This window comes from Eurytemora carolleeae, unplaced genomic scaffold (genome assembly GCF_000591075.1).
Source record: "Eurytemora carolleeae unplaced genomic scaffold, Eaff_2.0 scaffold1089, whole genome shotgun sequence".
Taxonomy (NCBI): domain Eukaryota; kingdom Metazoa; phylum Arthropoda; class Copepoda; order Calanoida; family Temoridae; genus Eurytemora; species Eurytemora carolleeae.
The window spans coordinates 44,881-63,722 of record NW_019397070.1 but is presented as its reverse complement, the minus strand read 5'-3'; the positions used below and the strand labels follow the sequence as shown (position 1 = coordinate 63,722).

The 18,842-nt window shown below is 30.9% G+C and overlaps 1 protein-coding gene across 1 annotated transcript in view; it reads left to right on the top strand.

The window, feature by feature from the left end:
• Positions 1 to 18,842, top strand: part of LOC111711579 (formin-binding protein 1-like) — a gene marked incomplete in the record, with an annotated part of 34,856 nt that overhangs the window by 3,980 nt on the left and 12,034 nt on the right. Inside the window, 9 exon segments of the mRNA XM_023485966.1 lie at positions 4,568 to 4,659; positions 10,720 to 10,788; positions 11,310 to 11,366; positions 13,639 to 13,770; positions 14,098 to 14,145; positions 14,591 to 14,656; positions 15,845 to 15,916; positions 17,145 to 17,252; positions 17,536 to 17,643. Of these exon segments, the coding sequence (XP_023341734.1) occupies positions 4,568 to 4,659; positions 10,720 to 10,788; positions 11,310 to 11,366; positions 13,639 to 13,770; positions 14,098 to 14,145; positions 14,591 to 14,656; positions 15,845 to 15,916; positions 17,145 to 17,252; positions 17,536 to 17,643 (752 nt within the window).

Genomic DNA, 18,842 nt, shown 5'->3' with positions numbered 1-18,842 from the left:
AGAAGAAGAAGGAGATTGCTCAAATTCATTAAATTCGGACTCAGATTTATCTCATTTATTATGTTAAGTTGAGGCACCCTTGCGTTCCAAACTCAACTGGTAATCAAATAAACTTCATTTTTTCAAGAGCTTTTCATTTTTTACAATTTCCTATCTTTTAATTTTCTTTTAAGTAGTTTTAATGATATTCGAAATTTTCTGAAGATTTACAAGTATGTGCTAAGAACGATTAACAGATAGGCGTTAATAGTCAGATAGATAGAAGTAGGTAAACAACAAGATAGGACACATTAATCTTTTATTTATGACATGTTCTAAATGTTCTAAATATAGATAGAAGTAGGTAAACAACAAGATAGGACACATTAATCTTTTATTTATGACATTTTTTATTTATGGAATTGGAGTGATTTTCAATGATTTGGGGTGATGTAAAATCGATGTCAGCTTTAAATTTTTTCCCTTCCCTTTTATGATACTATTCTTTATGATCTGTATGTTTTGTGTGTTTTGTTTGTTCTTTATGTTCTACATGTGTTCTGTATGTTCTGTTTTGGTGTCGGTTCTTCATGTTCTGCATGTTCTGTATGTTATGCATGTTATTCATGGCGTATGTTCTGTATGCTCTGTATGTTCTGTATGTTTTGCATGTTCTGTATGTTTTTCATGTTCTGTATTTTCTGTATGTTCTGTATGTTCTGTATATTCTGTATGTTCGGTATGTTCTGTATGTTCTGCATGTTCTTTATGTTCTGTATGTTCTTATGTTATGCATGTTATTCATGGCGTATGTTCTGTATGTTCTGTATTTTCTCCACGTTCTGTATGTTCTAAATGTTCTAAATGTTCTGTATGATCTGTATCATCTGTATGTTTTGTATGTTTTGTATGTTTTGTATGTTTTGTATGTTTTGTATGTTTTGTATGTTTTGTATGTTTTGTATGTTTTGTATGTTTTGTATGTTCTGTATGTTCTGTATGTACTGTATGTACTGTAATGTTCTGTAATGTTCTGTAATGTTATGTATGTTCTATATGTTCTGCATGTTCCATTTGTTCTGTATGTTCCGTATGTTCTGTATGTTCCGTATGTTCTGTATGTTCAGGGTCCTGTATGTTCTGTATGTACTGAATGTTCCGTATGTTCTGTATGTTCTGTATGTTCTGTATGTTCCGTATGTTCTGTATGTTCTGTATGTTCCGTATGTTCTGTATGTTCCGTATGTTCTGTATGTTCTGTATGTTCCGTATGTTCTGTATGTTCAGGGTTTTGTATGTTCTTCATGTTCTGTATGGCGTATGTAGGCTCGGTGAAGATGTCCTGGAGACATTTTGACAGGATGTCAACTAGAAGATTAGAACAAAAAATATGAAAAGTTTAATAGATAGATAGATACTAGATAGATAGATACACGGATATAGGAATAGACGGATACACATTCAATTTTAAACATGGATATTATGATTCATGGATACATATAACATGGTACAGGGATACAAGGATTCATGGATACATGGATTCATGGATACATGGATTCATGGATACATGGATTCATGGATTCATGGATTCATATAACATGGTACAGGGATACATGGATTAATGGATACATGGATTCATGGATACATGGATTCATGGATACATGGGTTCATATAACATGGATACATGGATTCATGGCTTTTCTGATACTGGATACATGAAATTATGCACTGTAAACTCCGGTTCATATTTCAAGTACCGGGTCGACCTTTAGGCAGCTAGAGCCAGTACAGTACAGAGTACAGTACACATTATACAGATTAAATAAGACAAAACGGGATAGTACGCCAAATGAATACATAAAATAGCGCCAAAATCAATTAATATTTTGCTTGATTATTCAAAGTGTTCTTGTTTCTAATCGATGTCTCAATGACCCCCCTTCCCGTTTCCTACACTGCTGTTTAAAGAAGCCTGGACCACATGTGTAGCATCCTACTGCGTAAAGAACAACAATTCCTCTGACGCACGCTCCAACCAACTCCTACGCACGTTTTGACGCATAAACATAACGCATATACGTATTTGCCGGTTACTCCCTTGGCAAAATATTTTGCATTAAATCTTGCTACATGAGAGTCTTTAAGCTTTTTCTTTTTATTATTTTTAAATCAAATTTGATTTCATTTTCCAGGTCTACTCCAGTTTTGGGTCTTATCTATGCCATTTAAAACAAAATTTGCAATTTTAGAATATTTGAAGCTTTTACTCAATTTTAATATTAAGTTTAATTTGTTCGCAAAATAATTGTGATGGACCTGTTAGTGTAAATTCTGAAAAATATGTAGGATCAATCAAAACTAAACCACTAAATTGTATTAAAAGATTAAGTATTTTTTTGCATGACAAATGATTAAAAAAATACTAAATTGGAAAAATATCATTTTAGCAACTTTTACTGTAAGCGTTAATTCAAGTGACCTTCCATGAATGCCTGATTCATAACGGTACTCAGAAACCTTTATCTGATCAATAATGTGGAGGAAATTGTCGTTTTTCTTGGGTTAATCTTGATAATTCCTAAATATTTTCATGAAGGTGGAATGCGCAAGTAAATTTGAGAAACGACAATTAAAACAATCAGTTTTCAAAATGGTACACATTGATATCAATACATACTTAATCAGACAACGCTTTTAAGGGTACCGTTGTGAATTGGGCATTGTCATCTTTGCACGAAGGATCACTTGAAATAACGCTTACAGTCCCTTTAAATTCTAAAAACAATTGTTCAATTTCCCTAATGTTCTAACCTTGACCGGCGCGTATAAAAATAACAAGCACAGACAGACACTTCCATACAACACGCACACAAATAATACATTCATATTGTTATAAAACTTTGGTTTTTAAATATACTACATGAGAATATAATTTCTAGCCTTAGGCCTTAACTATTCATCCTACCACATAATCTATCTATCTATCTAACCACATGATCTATCTATCCATCTAAACACCTTATCAATCTATCTATCCATCTAATCTATCTATCTACCTAATCTATTTATCTATCTATCCGTCTAATCTATCTATCTATCAAACCATCTAATCTATCCATCAATCCGCCTAATCTAAACAATTAACCATATTAATCTATCTATTCATATATCTCTCTATCTATCTATCTATCTATCTAACCATATCTATTCATCTATCTATCTGTCAAACCACTTAATCTATCTTATCTATCTATCCATCTAAACACCTTATCAATCTATCTATCCATCTAATCTATCTATCCACCTAATCTATTCTATCTATCTATCCACCTAATCTATCTACCTATCAAACCATCTAATCTATCCATCAATCCGCCTAATCTAAACAATTACCCATATTAATCTATCTTTCTATCTATCTTTCTATCTAACCTCCTAATCAATCTATTTATCTAACCACATAATCTATCTATTGATAAATCTTTCTATCTATCTATCTATCTAACCATATCTATTCATTTATCTATCTTTCTAACCACTTAATCTATCTATCTATTTAACTACCAAATCTCTATCTATCTAACCATCTAATCTATTTATATTACCATATTATCTATCCATCTATTAATCTGTCTATCTATCTATCTAACCACCTAATCTATCTATCTATCTATCTATCTAACTAACCATCTAATCTATCTATCTATCTAACCATATTATCTATCTATCTAACCACCTAATCTATGTATCTATCTATCTATCTATCTATCTATCTATCTATCCAACCTGAAGCGATCATGGTTTGTTTGACCTTAATCTTGAATTATACAAACCCTCAATCATCAAATACACAGACAGATAGTTGAATAGATAAATAGATAAATAGATAAATGGATAAATAGATATGTTTTACTGTGGTGTCCCTATAAAAGTGTGGATTTATGCAGCAGAGCCATACAAAGAAAATGTCAAAATGTAACATTTTACTAGATAGAAAATCTTTCTCATTGTTGCTTGGCTAAAAGATTAAAGGATACCCTTATGGATCAAACATGCAATTCTCCAAATTTGTATCGGCCGTTTCGACGACAAACCCATTTAAGACACAGGAATTTTGTGTCAGTGAATTTTCCATATTTAAATTGGATTTTGTAAAAAATTTATGTTCTTTCTTTCAATTCTTTATTGATGTTAGTTTGTGTACATTATTAAACAGTTTTTGAATAAAATAAGTAAATATTATTGAAAATTAATCCGTGTTTAATTCAGAAATTTACACATTAAACATGTCAGTGTCAAAATATTTAGAGCTCAGCAAAAACAGATTTGATACTTATTCGCGTATTTGGAATTTTTAATACTGAAAACGTTCTTTTATGATTTTAAAGTTTCGTTTCTAAACTTTGTAATAATGATAAAAGCTACTTTTCTTTATGAATGCACTCATTTCGTTAAATAATCATACTTATAAACATTCATAACTAATTCCACCCTGATCAGACAAAGCTTTTAAAGGTACCGTTGTGAATCAGGTATTGCAATCTTNATTAATTAAAATTGATTTATTGATTGAATTCTTATTGTTCAGGTCAGCATGAAGTTATTGCTGAAAACCTTTCTACAGCTGTCGTCTCAGACCTTAACACACTCGTCAAATCTATCAGGGACGATAGACGAAAGGTAGAAGGACTATTTTTGTTTTTAAGAATAATGAAGGAAGAAAATAATAAAAATTATGATGTGGGGGGGGGTTGTATTTCTATTTACAGTATTTATTATGTTTTGTATACCCCTGAACTTGTGTTGTGTTGGTTTTCCTTCTAATTAAGATAATAACCCATCCTGAAATGAGATAATAGCATTTTTAAACAACCCTGATATTATCTTAAATTATTCCCTCATGTTTCTAGACCAACTAGTAGCGGTTTTTAGCAAACCTAGACCTGACATAGACCTGGACGTAAACCTTAAAACCTATACCTTATACCTATGTCTCTAGATAAATAAGGATAGGTTTTTCATATATGTTACGTTATAGTTCATTGATTGTATGATCGGTCGACTTAATTTCACCTCTACATTTAGACCCAAATATAGTTTGTAGTTGATAGACTCTAAATACGAATGTTTGAGTTAATCATTAATCGGTAGAGAATTAGATTGAGAGAGCTTCATAGAGTTATAGAATTCTTAAAGAGACTTTTGAAGTTTGCGAATTGAAGTGGTCACGCTTCTGCCGGGTCTGTAAAAAAAAAACATTCTTTTTAAGTAAAAAAGAAACCTTTTGGTAAAAAATGAAAGGGGTTGTTAAAAAAAGTTTGCTGAAAAAAGAAGACATTTATTATAAAATTAATAACGTTTATCAAAAAAGAAAACGTTTGTAAGAAAAAAACGTTTGATAGAAAAAAAACGTTTGATAGAAAAAAACATTTGTCAAAAATGAAAGCGACAAAATTTGAGAAAGGGGGTTGGCACCTGTTAAAGTAGTTAAAACAAGAGAAAGGAGTCATGCGACGAAGATTAATGATAAACTGAAAGTAGATAAAAGGGAAGGGGAGGGGATCTTGATAAAGAATATGAGATTTAGAGGAATAATGTGTTTAATTCAGATTATGCTTACATTGTTTTCCTGCACCAGAAATGCGCTGGTCACTTTTGTATAAAAAACACATTTGAAAATAATCAGTTTTCAAAATTATGAACATGTACATCTAATCATTAGTGTTAAGAAGNAGGGGGGGGGGGTTAAAGAACACATAATTCTGCATGTTAAGATTTTATTCAGTACTTTCTTACCGAAAGCTTTCCTGAATTTAGAGAATCGATAAAAATGTAAAAGTTAAGTTAATAGTTACTAAAAATGTGGGAATGTAGAAAAGAATAGACAAAAATGGATTTTTTTTCAATTTCAAAATTTCTAGAAAACATTCTGAACTGTTGAAAATCTATATTTTCAATAATTGGGTTTACACGAATGAATTATTATCTTTTTTTCTGATCTAGGATCGTGAACCCCTCAAGAGACTGTAAGCGTAATATAAAGTGACCTCCATGCAAATATGACAACGGTACCCTTAAAAGCTTTGTCGGATCAAGTTTGAATAAGATATCAATGTTTATCATGTTGAAAATTGATATTTTACAATTGTGGGTTCTCTTTGAAAGTAATTTGTTCATTTCTTTTACAGGAATTATTAGAATTTATCACTTTAAAACTACAAAACCGGTAATAGCGTCTACATTATTAATTGGATAATGGTTTCTAGGATACCATCGTGAATCGGACATTTCCCGCTTTTCATGAAGGTTCACTTGAAATTATACTTACAGTCCCTTTAACACACTAAATATCACCCTGTTTACTTGTTTATTGTATATTTATCAATCAATACTAATACTAAATATTCTCTGTATGTTCTAGTTTCTGAATAATGAGGGATGGGGGGAGGGGACCTGTATACTTCTAAAGTGTTTGAATTAATGTATATATGTATGAATGAAGGTTAGTTACTACATATGTTAGTATAATGTATACAATATGGTGTGTGTATACTGTATATATGTATATTGAATCCTTCATAGGATAAAGCAGAAGTAATTCAAGGCATTTATTCAATACAGATAGTCCATAGGCACAACTAGGGGGGTAGGAGACCCCCTTCTCCACCCCCCTCTTTACTATCACGTCAAGTTATAGTAAATTTCACGTTAATAATAAATTCCCTTTTTTAAGTTTTTGAGAAGAATAAAAATATTTTTGGATTTAATATGCAACTAACTAAATAGTTTTTCTTATGGTAAAAGATTAAAAATAAAAAAATTTTCTATGAAATGTGCTATCTATGAAATATACTGGTTATGAAATGTCCTCTCTATGAAATGTCGTATCTGTGAAATGTCCTGTCCATTTTATGTCCTATCTTTGAAAGCTCTATCAATGAAATGTTCTATCTATGATAATGAAATGTCCTTTCTATAGAATGTCCTATCTTTGAAATGTCTTGTTCATGAAATCTATGATTTTGTTATCAATGAAATATCCATTTATTAAATGTTCCAACACCCCTAGATTAGAGAGCTACGTTTGGCTCATGAAACTTATGAAAATTATCCAAAATGATTGAATTTTTAATATTATATATACAATTTAAATCTTAAATGGTTTAAACCTTCCATTGGTTGTAGTTCTGGTGACGTAATTTTATCAATTATATCTATTAAAAATAAAAATAAAAATTATAAAATAGTAATTTGAGAAACCCTAATTTTCTCTGGGATATCTTCGTTTCGTATAAATTTGACACAGTTTTATATCAATTTCTCGAGACAGGAACATCAGATATAACTTTCATGGGTCGCGATCAAGAGCTTAAGTGATTAGCTTTCTGCAGCCTATACCCCCTTTCATTTTTCCTTTACAGTCCCTGTAAGGATTTAAGGGTACCGTTGTAAATCGGGCATTCTTATCTGCATGGAGGGTCATTTGAAATTAATCTTACTGTCCCTTTAAGAACTAAAATAAATATTTTAAGTGTCGAAAGCTTTACATAGAAAATTAATTTGAATTTAATTTTGTCCTTGTCCTTATTTAATTTCTTGAATTATTCTATTCTTCTATTTTTCTTTACAGCTTGATAGAATTTAGAAAAATGACCGGGGTTTTATTATTTTCAAGAAAAAATTTGTTAGTATAACTTAAGTGTAAAATAGAAGTAGAATATTGTATTAGAAAATATTTACCCCTGAATTATAATGAAGCAGGGGTGTTGTTGAATTGTGGAAAATTAATTTTTGGGTAAAAAGTATCAAAAGTAATAAAAATCTTGAATTTCTAATTTTTAAATATAACGGATGATCTAACGTGGGTTTTGCAACTATGTTACATTGTACAATATGTGGTGATAACATCTTATCTTTTGACGACACACATTATATACGAGTCTTGGAAGAAATTTTCATCATTCAAGTACCATCGGAGACCTATTTCCATCCGAGACCTATTTCCATCGGAGACGTAATTCCATAGGATACCTATTTCCATCGGAGACCTATTTTAATCGGAGATCTATTTTCACAGGAGATCTTTATTCATCGGAGATCTTTTTTCACCGGAGACCTATTTTCACCTTAGATCTATTTTCACCGGAGACCTATTTCCATCGGAGACCTATTTTCACCGTAGATCTATTTTCACCGGAGACCTATTTTCACCGGAGACCTATTTTTACCGGAGATCTAATTCCATCGGAGACCTATTTTCACCGGAGATCTATTTTTATCGGAGACCTATTTCCATTGGAGACCTATTTCCATCGGAGATCTAATTTAAGCTAAGACCCCATTGGGATGTTATACAGGACTCTACGTTTTATCGGAGTCCCCTTTTTTAGAGACTTTTTAAAATCTTTATTTCCATGAAACCTTTATAAATACTTGTTGATATTTAAAAAATTAAAAAATTACATGTTTGTTTCTAAAAAAGTACGATACTTTCTTAGACAATACTTATATTTCTTTCATTCATGGTTGAATTCAGTTGTATTGACTGGTATATACTTACTTTTACCCTATTTTTTGTTAACAAGGTCGCAACAGATCTTTGAAATAAAAAATTATACTTAAACATTTTTTTCATTTAATATTGGAGGGGGGAGGTAGTAGTCTTAACTGTTAAGAGGGTATTGAAGTGAATCTCTGTAGTTGGTTCTGATTAACTGTCTTAACTGTTAAGAGGGTATTGAAGTGAATCTCTGTAGTTGGTTCTGATTAACTAGAGTTCTAGTAGTTTAACGGAGTCCTAATTTCACTAATTACTCCACGATCTAGGGGTTACGTGGGGGCACACAGGTAAATTGAACATTCTTATAGAGAAAACAAATAAAATTTTTTTTTTTCCAAATGGGCTTGTTCCCGGGAAATAAATTACCATTTTTATTTGACGAGTGCTATACATGATTATTAGCGGAATCCTTTAATTCTTATTGAAGCAATGATTGAGTCTTATTTGTCATTGTTTCTCAACTCAAAAAATGAGACTGTGAAGACGACTTAAAACTTTTCAATAACAACGTTCTCAAGTTTAGATTAAGTCTTCTGCCTTGATTATGGTTTGTAAAATGGTTTATCTCATGATTTGGCAAAGAAATGAATGCCTTTATGGTCGAAGAAAAAATTTGAGCTGCGGCTCAAATATGGTAGGTAACACTTAAAATTGTATTCAACGTTTCAAGATTCAAGCCGGCGCTCAATTGAAACCGGTTTTTGGTACGCGGCTCAAATTCATTAAATTCGGACTCAGGTCGTATTAATTCCGTACAGTCGTCTTACCCTTTGTGGGTAATCCTGTAACCCTGATACCACATCTCAGGTTTAAAGGTACTTTCGAGCATCGATAATGCCACTTTTTCAAAGAATAATACGTGAACAGAATCAATATAAAACTAAACATTGCTCCAGTTTGTCTTTCACCTTCTGGAAGCTAAAGAACTTTTTTTATAAAAATGTCATTGTTTAATTCTTTGTAATCTTTGTTTTCTTTGTTTGTTTTCCCGTCTTCTTGGTTTTCTCCTTGTTAAAGGTTTTGGTGTAGGTTTAAAGTTTAAAGGTGAACAAACATTTACAAGGATGACATGACAGATAAAAATTATAGAATTCAAGATTATCATAGATTAGGACTAGGGGCGTTTTCACGATTTGGGCGGGTACAATTTGATGTTGGGGAGAAAATGGTCTTTTTTTAACTTCTCCTCTTTTCTTTAATTCCACCTTTCATTTATAGTCTTTTCTATCTTTTCTCTTTCTTTTTATTCAATTTCTCATTTTCTTCCCTTTTCTATTGATTGTTTTTTGTTTTCTTCTTTTTCCACTTTCTTGTTAATTTTAAGTTTCTCCTTTCCTCCTTTTTCCACTTTCTTTCTTATTAATTTTAAGTTTCTCCTTTCCTCCTTTTTAAACTTTCTTTCTTATTAGTTTTTAGTTCCTCCTTTCCTCCTTTTTCCACTTTCTTTCTTATTAATCTTAAGTTTCTCCTTTCCTCCTTTTTACACTTTTTTTCTTTTTTAGCCTGTTTGAGTTTCTTTATTTCATTCCATTTTGTATCATTTATATTTACTGTTCCTTTTTTAGCTTTTTTCTTTTCTTCCTTTCTCCTCCTTATTCAATGGGCTTTCTATTTATTAATTTTTCTCTTTTTTTTCTTCTTTTTCTCGAATCAATTTTAGTTTTTTCTTTTCTTCCTTCTCATTACTTTTGTTCTCTTTTTTCGTGCTTCCATTTTATCTTACTTTTACTTCCATTTTATCCTACTATTTACTTCCATTTTATCCTACTATTTACTTCCATTTTATCCTACTATTTACATCCTTTTTATCCTACTATTTACTTCCATTTATTTCCTACTATTTACTTCCATTTATTTCCTACTATTTACTTCATTTTTATCCTACTATTTACTTCTTTTTTTATCCTACTATTTACTTCCATTGTATCCTACTATTTACTTCCTTTTTATCCTACTATTTACTTCCATTTTATCCTACTATTTACTTCCATTTATTTCCTACTATTTACTTCCATTTTATCCTACTACTTACTTTCTTTTTTTCTTATTTTTCTTTTTTCTATTTTATATTTGTTGTCTCAATATTTACAATATTTTAATAAAATTCTATCTGACAATGAAGCAATAAAAATGCAAAATTTTAAGTTTGCGGTGCATTTAACTAATTATAATATTTTTAGCATTTACAAGAGGGGGCGAGGATACAACAGCAGTTGACAGTTAGTTTATCAGCTCTGGCTAAAACCAAGGTAATTTATTCAATTTTTGCAGGGGCGTACACAGGCTGATCCGAGTGTGCCCAATTTTTTCAGAAGATGAATATGTCTTGTAATTTTTTTTATTTAACTCAAAACTGAGAAATTTGAATACCTTACTTTCGTCTGTTTGTCCATCTGTTTGTTTGTATGTCCGATCAAAACTCTTAACACCCCATTTGACCAATTTGCCTCAAATTTTGTTTGGAGAATTTGGCAGAAACAAGGAAATGTGCTTAGCTGGGTTTTTAAAATACGAAGTTCAATAGGTTGACTTTTAATGGGAAAGATTCATTTCTTGGCAAAGCTGGGTTTCCTAGTATTTGGATTTTGTTTGAATTATTAGTTTATTTTCACTCTTGCTTAAAATATCCACAATTGTTCTCAAATAAAATGTAAGTTTCAAATGATTTTAATCTGAAAATTTTAAAGACATTTCTATTCATTATATCAGAGGTTGCATAATGATAGTTTTACTAGGTATGGAAAGTTTAACTACTTATTCTGTATTTTAGGAGAAATATGAAAAAGCTTTTGGTGCCAGTGAAAGGGCCTTGGAGGCGTATAATAAGGTGAATAAATATCCAAAATTTGAGAAATGTGAGTACCATATCTGATTTTTTTTATTGAATTTCAAACTCCTGATATTGCTGAAATAATGAAACTTTTGAATTTAATATTTTGTCGCAATTAGGGTTTCCATTCGCAAAACTTTTGCGCAATTTTTGCGGAACGAATCACATAATTTTTCTTTCTTTGCGCATCAGTTTTTGCGCGAAAAAAAACAACAATTTGCGCAATCATTCGCAAAAGTCATTTCGCGCAAAATTGCCCTATTCCGCTTTTGCGAAACTCAAGTTTTGCGCAATTCCGCAACTAGAGTTTTGCGCAATTCAACAATTTCGTAAAAATCAAACGGTTGGTGACGGTGTGTGTTTCTTAGAATTCAATTCTGGAAAAATCTTGTTTTGGTATGTCTTCCTATATTTGGTCACTTTTACATAATTGACCAATGACAATTTTAGTTTTGGACATGCATATTTCCTAAAAGTGGATTCTTCAGGCATTGGTTACTTTCTTGCATTATTTTATATGAGATTAAAAAGATTTCAGAAAGGAATTGAGTCTTTGTAACAAACTCTGATTTTCCAATGCCTGTATTTTTTCTACCTGATGGTGTAAACCTTTGATATTTCAAACTTAGATTTTTTCATCTAACAGAATTCATAGTTTGAAATATCTAAGGTCTACGGCATTGGGTTAGATATAGGGATTAGAAAATCATAGTTTGTGACAAAGACTCAATTCCTTTGATTAAACAAATTTAAGAATATAATTCATACTTGATTAGGCAAAGCTTATAAGGGTCACTTGAAATTATTTAATAGGATTAAAATATTGCCAAGTTTCACACTCTCTAATTTCTATTTTATTAATTTTGGTCCCTTAATTTAAACTTTTTGTAACTGGAAGTAACCAATTGAGTGTAGTATAATCGTTATCATACTCGTATGTTAATATTTTTTTATGTATGGAATAAATCTTCAGTTGTTTAATTCTAAGCTTAGAATATCAATTTTTGGCAATTTGCCTAAAAAGTTACATTTTGCGTAAAACTTGTTGTTTTGCGCGGATTGCGCAAAACTAAAATTTGCGCGAAAATAGCGCAAATTTTGCGCAAAAGATTTAGCCATTTCGTGGAAACCCTAGTCGCAATAGTTAAATGCTGAAAAATATAAATCCATTTCAAGTAACAATGATGAAGATATCTGTGTTTCTCTTTCTGAAAGCGTGTTAAATTCTGAAAATTGCTTTCACTGTCCCTGTAGCTTAAATCCGCGAGTCTTGATAGTCAAAGGTTCTTAGTGTACCGTAAAAATCCAGTAAATATTCAGTGCAGTTAGATGGTGGTTCTGGTACTCGTTTGATACTACTGTAGGTGGTATAAGTTACCTTTTTAGGGCTTCTTGCATATGTCATCTTTTTATATAAAGTTGTAATCTCTGTTTGTCCGATCATAACTCGGGAACCTCTGGACCGATTTGTGTTGAATTTGAATTGGGGAACTCGGGAGAACTTTACAAGCGAACGTTTCCCGGTAAAAACGTCCAAGTGCGAGTAAATGGCGGGAGTAATTTTGAGTACCCTAGCTAGTCATGTTTATTCTCGTTCTCTTTTAATGTAATAAAAATAATCAATCTTATATTTTCAAATTCATAAGATGTCACTTTTTTCTGTTAAACAGTGATTTTTTTTAAAATTTAAGAATGGAATCCACAGTTTTAGTTTTCTGCTTAAACTGGTTATTTTTGGATTATAGATTTTTCTTAATTTAGTGAGGGGGGGGGTAATGTTCTATCCAACCATCTATCTGTATATTCATTTATTTATTTTTCTATCCATCTATGTATTTTTCTATCTATTTATCTATATATCTATATATCTAAAAATCTCTATATATTCATCTACCTTTCTATCTATATGAAAAAATAAATAAAACAGTCACCCATCAGTCCGAAGAGAGGTATGGGTAGAGCCCACATCACCGCTCTACACCCAAAGGGAGTTATATATCTATCCATCTACTTATCTATCTATCTTTCTTTCTTTCTATATATGTGAATGCTGACGCTGACATGAATCAATCTATCCATCTATCTTTATATCTATATAAAGGCTGACATGAATCAATCTATCCATCTATCTTTATATCTATATAAAGGCTGACATGAATCAATCTATCCATCTATCTTTATATCTATATAAAGGCTGACCTGAATCAATCTATCCATCTATCTTTATATCTATATAAAGGCTGACATGAATCTATCTATGTATATTAAGGCTGACGCTGACATGAATCTATCCCGGGCTGACGTAGACAAGTATAGAATGAGTTCAAATATTAAACGTCAGCAGATGGACGATTCTAAAAATGAATATGCAAACCAGCTGCAGAAAACTAATGAATTACAGGTATATTCTACCATTAAATCTTTCATTCATACATTCATCTATTCATCCTTTCATTCATTCTTATATTCATCCTTGTATTCATTCATTCATTCGTGTTTTCATCCTTTCATTTCATTCAATATGTAAACCAGGTACATACATTTCATTGACTCAATTTCTTTATCCCGTTATTTTTGTTTCATTGTCAATTCATCCTCCAATATACATTTTTATTTTTATTTTTAATATTCATTCATTTCTTTTATTTCCAATATTGAAAATCAATTTGAAAAAGTATTATCTATTTATGAAAAAAGTAAAAAATTTATATACATTGAATTATTTCAGCGACAATATTATTCTACACTGTTACCTGGGGTATTCACTGGTCTTCAGGTGATTTTTTTGTAATTTTATAATCATAATACAATATATGCCACCATTTCTAATAAAATTCGGAACTAGTCTTTTTTTTAAAGAACAAGACTTCCAGGATCTTCGAGCTTAGCTGTTGCTCTATTGCTCCATTTTCTCTTAAGCTATTTAAAAAAAAACATCGCGAATTTATCGGATTTTTCCTTGAATTTTAAAAATCGAAATTTTTAAAAGTTAATTTTTTAAATTCTGACCATCCATACCCCTTTCCTGGGGTCATGAAAGTGCTAAACTTTGGTTTGATACACTCGGACAGACAGTGAAGCAAATCAAACATATTTATTTGATTAACTCATGAAGATTAAAACTATCCAATCACTTTTCTGATAATATTATTTTAAATTAATTTTTGGGTTTGTTAACTTTTTGTTAATGTTTTGATTTTATCTATTTCTAAATATTGAAGGATCTGGAGGAGAAAAGAATTAAGTGTATACAGAATTATATGAGGAAATCTGCTGCCATAGAACAGGAATAATTATATACATTCAGTCATTCATTCATTTATTCATCCTTTTATTCATTCATTCATTCAGTCAGTCATTCAGTCTTTTGTCCCTTTTCGCTAATTCCTCAATGAATTAAAAAGAATAACGAATAGATTCAGATTTATTTTATTGTTATATATCGTTTATCTTTAAATCCATTTAATCTTTTATTTAGAAATTTATTAATTCTAAGGTTTTATCGTATTATTGAGTTTTAAGCAGTGCTTAGGATCCATTTAATTTTGATGCGGATCCTGGATCCTCACTGGAAAAAAATGGATCCGGATCCATGTCATTTCTTATAGATTTACTGAATTTTTTAAACAAAATTAAAAATAATTTTCGAATTTTTTGTTTTATTTTCTTTCGCATATTTTTATCCTAAAACTCGATGAACCATTCAGAAATGAGGAAATTTTTATAACCTCTATTTTTTTCAAAAGTTCAGATTTTGGTTTTAGGAGTAAAAAAGTTTTTTTTGCAGTTTTTGGTTGATATTTTACCCCTTGGATCCGGATCCGTGGATCCGCATATTTTTGCGGATCCGGATCCAGGAAGCCAAAATCTTTTGGATCCAACGGATCCGGATCCTAAGCACTGGTTTTAAGTTTCAAAGTTAAAAAGAAAGTACTTGTTTACTACCCTGTTTTGAAATTTAAGAACACTCCCTTTAAAGGGACTCAAGGCGTAATTTCAAGTGTCTTCCTTTTAAGAAAGGAGTGGCATGTCGGATTCACAACTCTTATTAGAAAGTGTTGAATTCTGTTAATTTCATCTTTGTCACTGAAGCAATAATGCACTAGTCACTAGAGACACCAATTAAGAATAATCAATTTTTAGCTAGACAAAAAACGATATCTCTTTCATTCTTGAACAAGGAAAGGGATTACCGTTGTGAATCCAACTTTGCACTATAGTGCAAAGTCCCTTCGGATAATTTCTCTCTTGTTTCTGAAGCAAGAAATACGTAAGTTACTATTGTTGAGAAACCCCAAAGGAAATTTATCAATTTTCTGGAACAAAATCTTGGATATATACTTTATACTTGATAATACAAAGCTTTTAAGGGTACCGTCGTGACTGGGACATACCATGGGTCACTTGAAATTAAGTACAGTCCCTTTAAGACAGGTTTTGTCTGTGCCTGTGTTGAATGTATGGAATGGTTCCAGGACGTGCTTCCAATTGTAACTCAGTGCTTGGAGGGAATTCAAAAATGTACAGACTCAATAAATGAAAAGGAGGTAAAAATTATTTACATTCATTATTCAAAATATTAATTCTATCTTTGTAAAAATAATCACTTTTTTTGGTTTGATTTGTCCAAAATATTACAAATTTTAGTTTCTAACGGTTCTTTTTTGACTCTTTGATTTTGTATATTTCGTAATTTGAAGTATTTGATTTTAAGGTAACACATAAGGGTCAGAAAATTAGAGTTTGTGACGTATGTTCAGTTTCTTAATTGAATAAAACATATATATATTTATACATCTTTATATCATTGTTATGCTGGATTGAACAGTTGGATGAATACAATCGGCCCCTATATTTATTCTAAAAATAATATTATTTATTTATTAAATGATAGGTATCTTAATGTTTCTGCAGTATCATATATCTATAGATTTTGATAAAACTCAATTTTGCACCATATGATGAGTCTAATGGGTGCATCAAAAAATTATTTTTAAAATTTGTTTTAAATTAATACTGCAGAAAACCGCAGAATTTATAGTTTTAATTCAACTTTAATAGATAATTTAAGATTCATAAACTATTAAATTTTTGTTAAATATTTCGTCGTCGAATAATTTAAAATAACGATTTTCTAAACTTGAGAATTTTTGCACTCTTACTCAGCAATTATTCACCGTAAAAACTTCTTATTGGTCTCAAATGAATCCTAATATTTTAATCTAATACTGCACTCTTAGCTTACTACTATTTCTAGCAGGTCACTCCCTTTAAACGTGATGATTAAATAGCATTTTATCTCTGATATATAAAACTGCTACCTATTTTTTATTTCCGATTTTTCCCCGGGGAATTTTGATAATTGTTGGCAACTAATGTGATAGAGCCTCCCTTTTATTGTAGATAAATATATTTGTTTGATTGTCGGATGTTTGCGTTGTAAAAAAAAAGATGGGATTGTAAAAAAATATTGGTTTGCAAAAAAATGTTATCAAAAAATCAAACATCAAACTGTAAAACCTGCAGTGGGTGGATGGGTTGGTTGGTTGTTCGGCCAGTCGGTCGTTTGGTCGGTTGGTCAGTTAGTTATTCGGTTGGTCGGTTGGTTGGTTTGTTCTTTGGTTTGTTCATAAATTGGTTGGTTGGTTGGTTGGNTTGATTGATTGATTGATTGATTGATTGATTGATTGATTGATTGATTGATTGATTGATTGATTGATTGATTGATTGATTGATTGATTGATTGATTGATTGATTGATTGATTGCGTTTACAGGACTCTCAGATTGTGATAGAGAAGTATAAAAGTGGATTTCTCCCCCCGACAGATTATCCATTCGAGGACCTTTCAACCATGGATAGTTCAAACCAGTCATTATCTTCGGTTAGTATGATACATTCGTTTATTCATTCAATCATTCATCCTTTCACATGTTCATTCATACTTTCATTCAAAGACCTTTCAACCATGGATAGTTCAAACTAGTCATACATTCATTCATTCATTCATTCATTCATTCATTTATTTATTTATTTATTTATCCATCCATCTATTTATTTATTCATTTACCCAGTCATTCATTTGCTACACATCTATCTAACCATCCATCAATCTATCCATCTATATATCTATCTATCTATCTTTCTAAATGTATGTCTATATTTAGACCCCTATATCTACCCCAAGTGAGAAAAAGTTATCTATCCTGGGAACTATAACTGGAGGCAAGATACGGAAAAGATCTGGTCTTCTTGGCATCTTTACTCAGACTAAGGTTAATTACTAACTTCAGCATGTAATACAAATTATTTAGTTTTTTTTTATAATTTAAAATGCATTTAAATGGGCTGTAAGCTTAATTTTAAGTGACCCTCCATGCAAAGATGGCAATGCCCGATTTACAACGGTACCCTTGAAACCTTTGTTTAAATGATTATGAATTAGATATCAAAGTTTAAACACTTAACCTGGTGAAATGACAATGTCTTCTACATTATTGATCAGATAAAGGTTTCAAGGGTACCTTTGTGAATCGGGCATTGTCATCTTTGCATGGAGGGTCAATCTTTCTTGAAATTACGCTTACAGTCCCTTTAAGAAGGGGGGGGGGGGGTAAGGGGTTTATAATTAAACACTTATTTTTTCTTATTTCAAAGAAATAAAAAAAAATTTACTTCTATAATTTTTGTCCTTATATGGAGTTAACAACTAACTTGGGAAAGGTGGGGGGTAGTATTCTGTAGATTAATGAATGATATCGGGGGTTTAAAGTATTCTGTAGATTCTAACTTCTTCTTTCTCTTTCAATCACTGTGGCACACTCTGTGTGGATTCTTCTAACAACATTTTTAAACAATGTAAGTAATTTTATCTGCGCAATTTGTCTGTTGCTTTTCTAATGGTGTTGGGAGCTTTTTTGTAAACAGTTTTGTGCAGTCCTTTAATTTAATAAAAAATGAACTGTTTGCTCCAATAATATTTAATAAAGTAAAATTGAAGCAGCCAGTGGGGCCTATTGCTCAATGGTGAAATTTCAATTTAACTTTGTAATCCTTCCCCCCCCCCCTCGATGTAAGTCAAAACTTGTGAGGGCTTTGATGGTTGAAAAGTTAATGCCAATAAAGATTCTTTTTTTCTTTTTAAAGTCTGAATTTTTCGCAGAATTTGATTTTTTAAAAGAATTATATATTCTTTTAAAAATGACATTCTTTCAATATTTATGCAATATTAAAAAGGTTTAAATGTTTCACTTCTTGGTGATGGTTTATCTTTGGAGCCATTTTTAACGATTAAAAATAGCCATATGTTCCATTAAGTGAACAAATGTAAATGAAGACTTGGATTTAAAAAATATATTTCGCTTTGTTTGACAAACAATCGTTTTTTCCTGTGTTAAATATTTAGAATAGCTCATTTTGTTCAGCTTCTATCATAATTATTATTAATATTGTTAAGGGCGCTTCAGATCCTTTC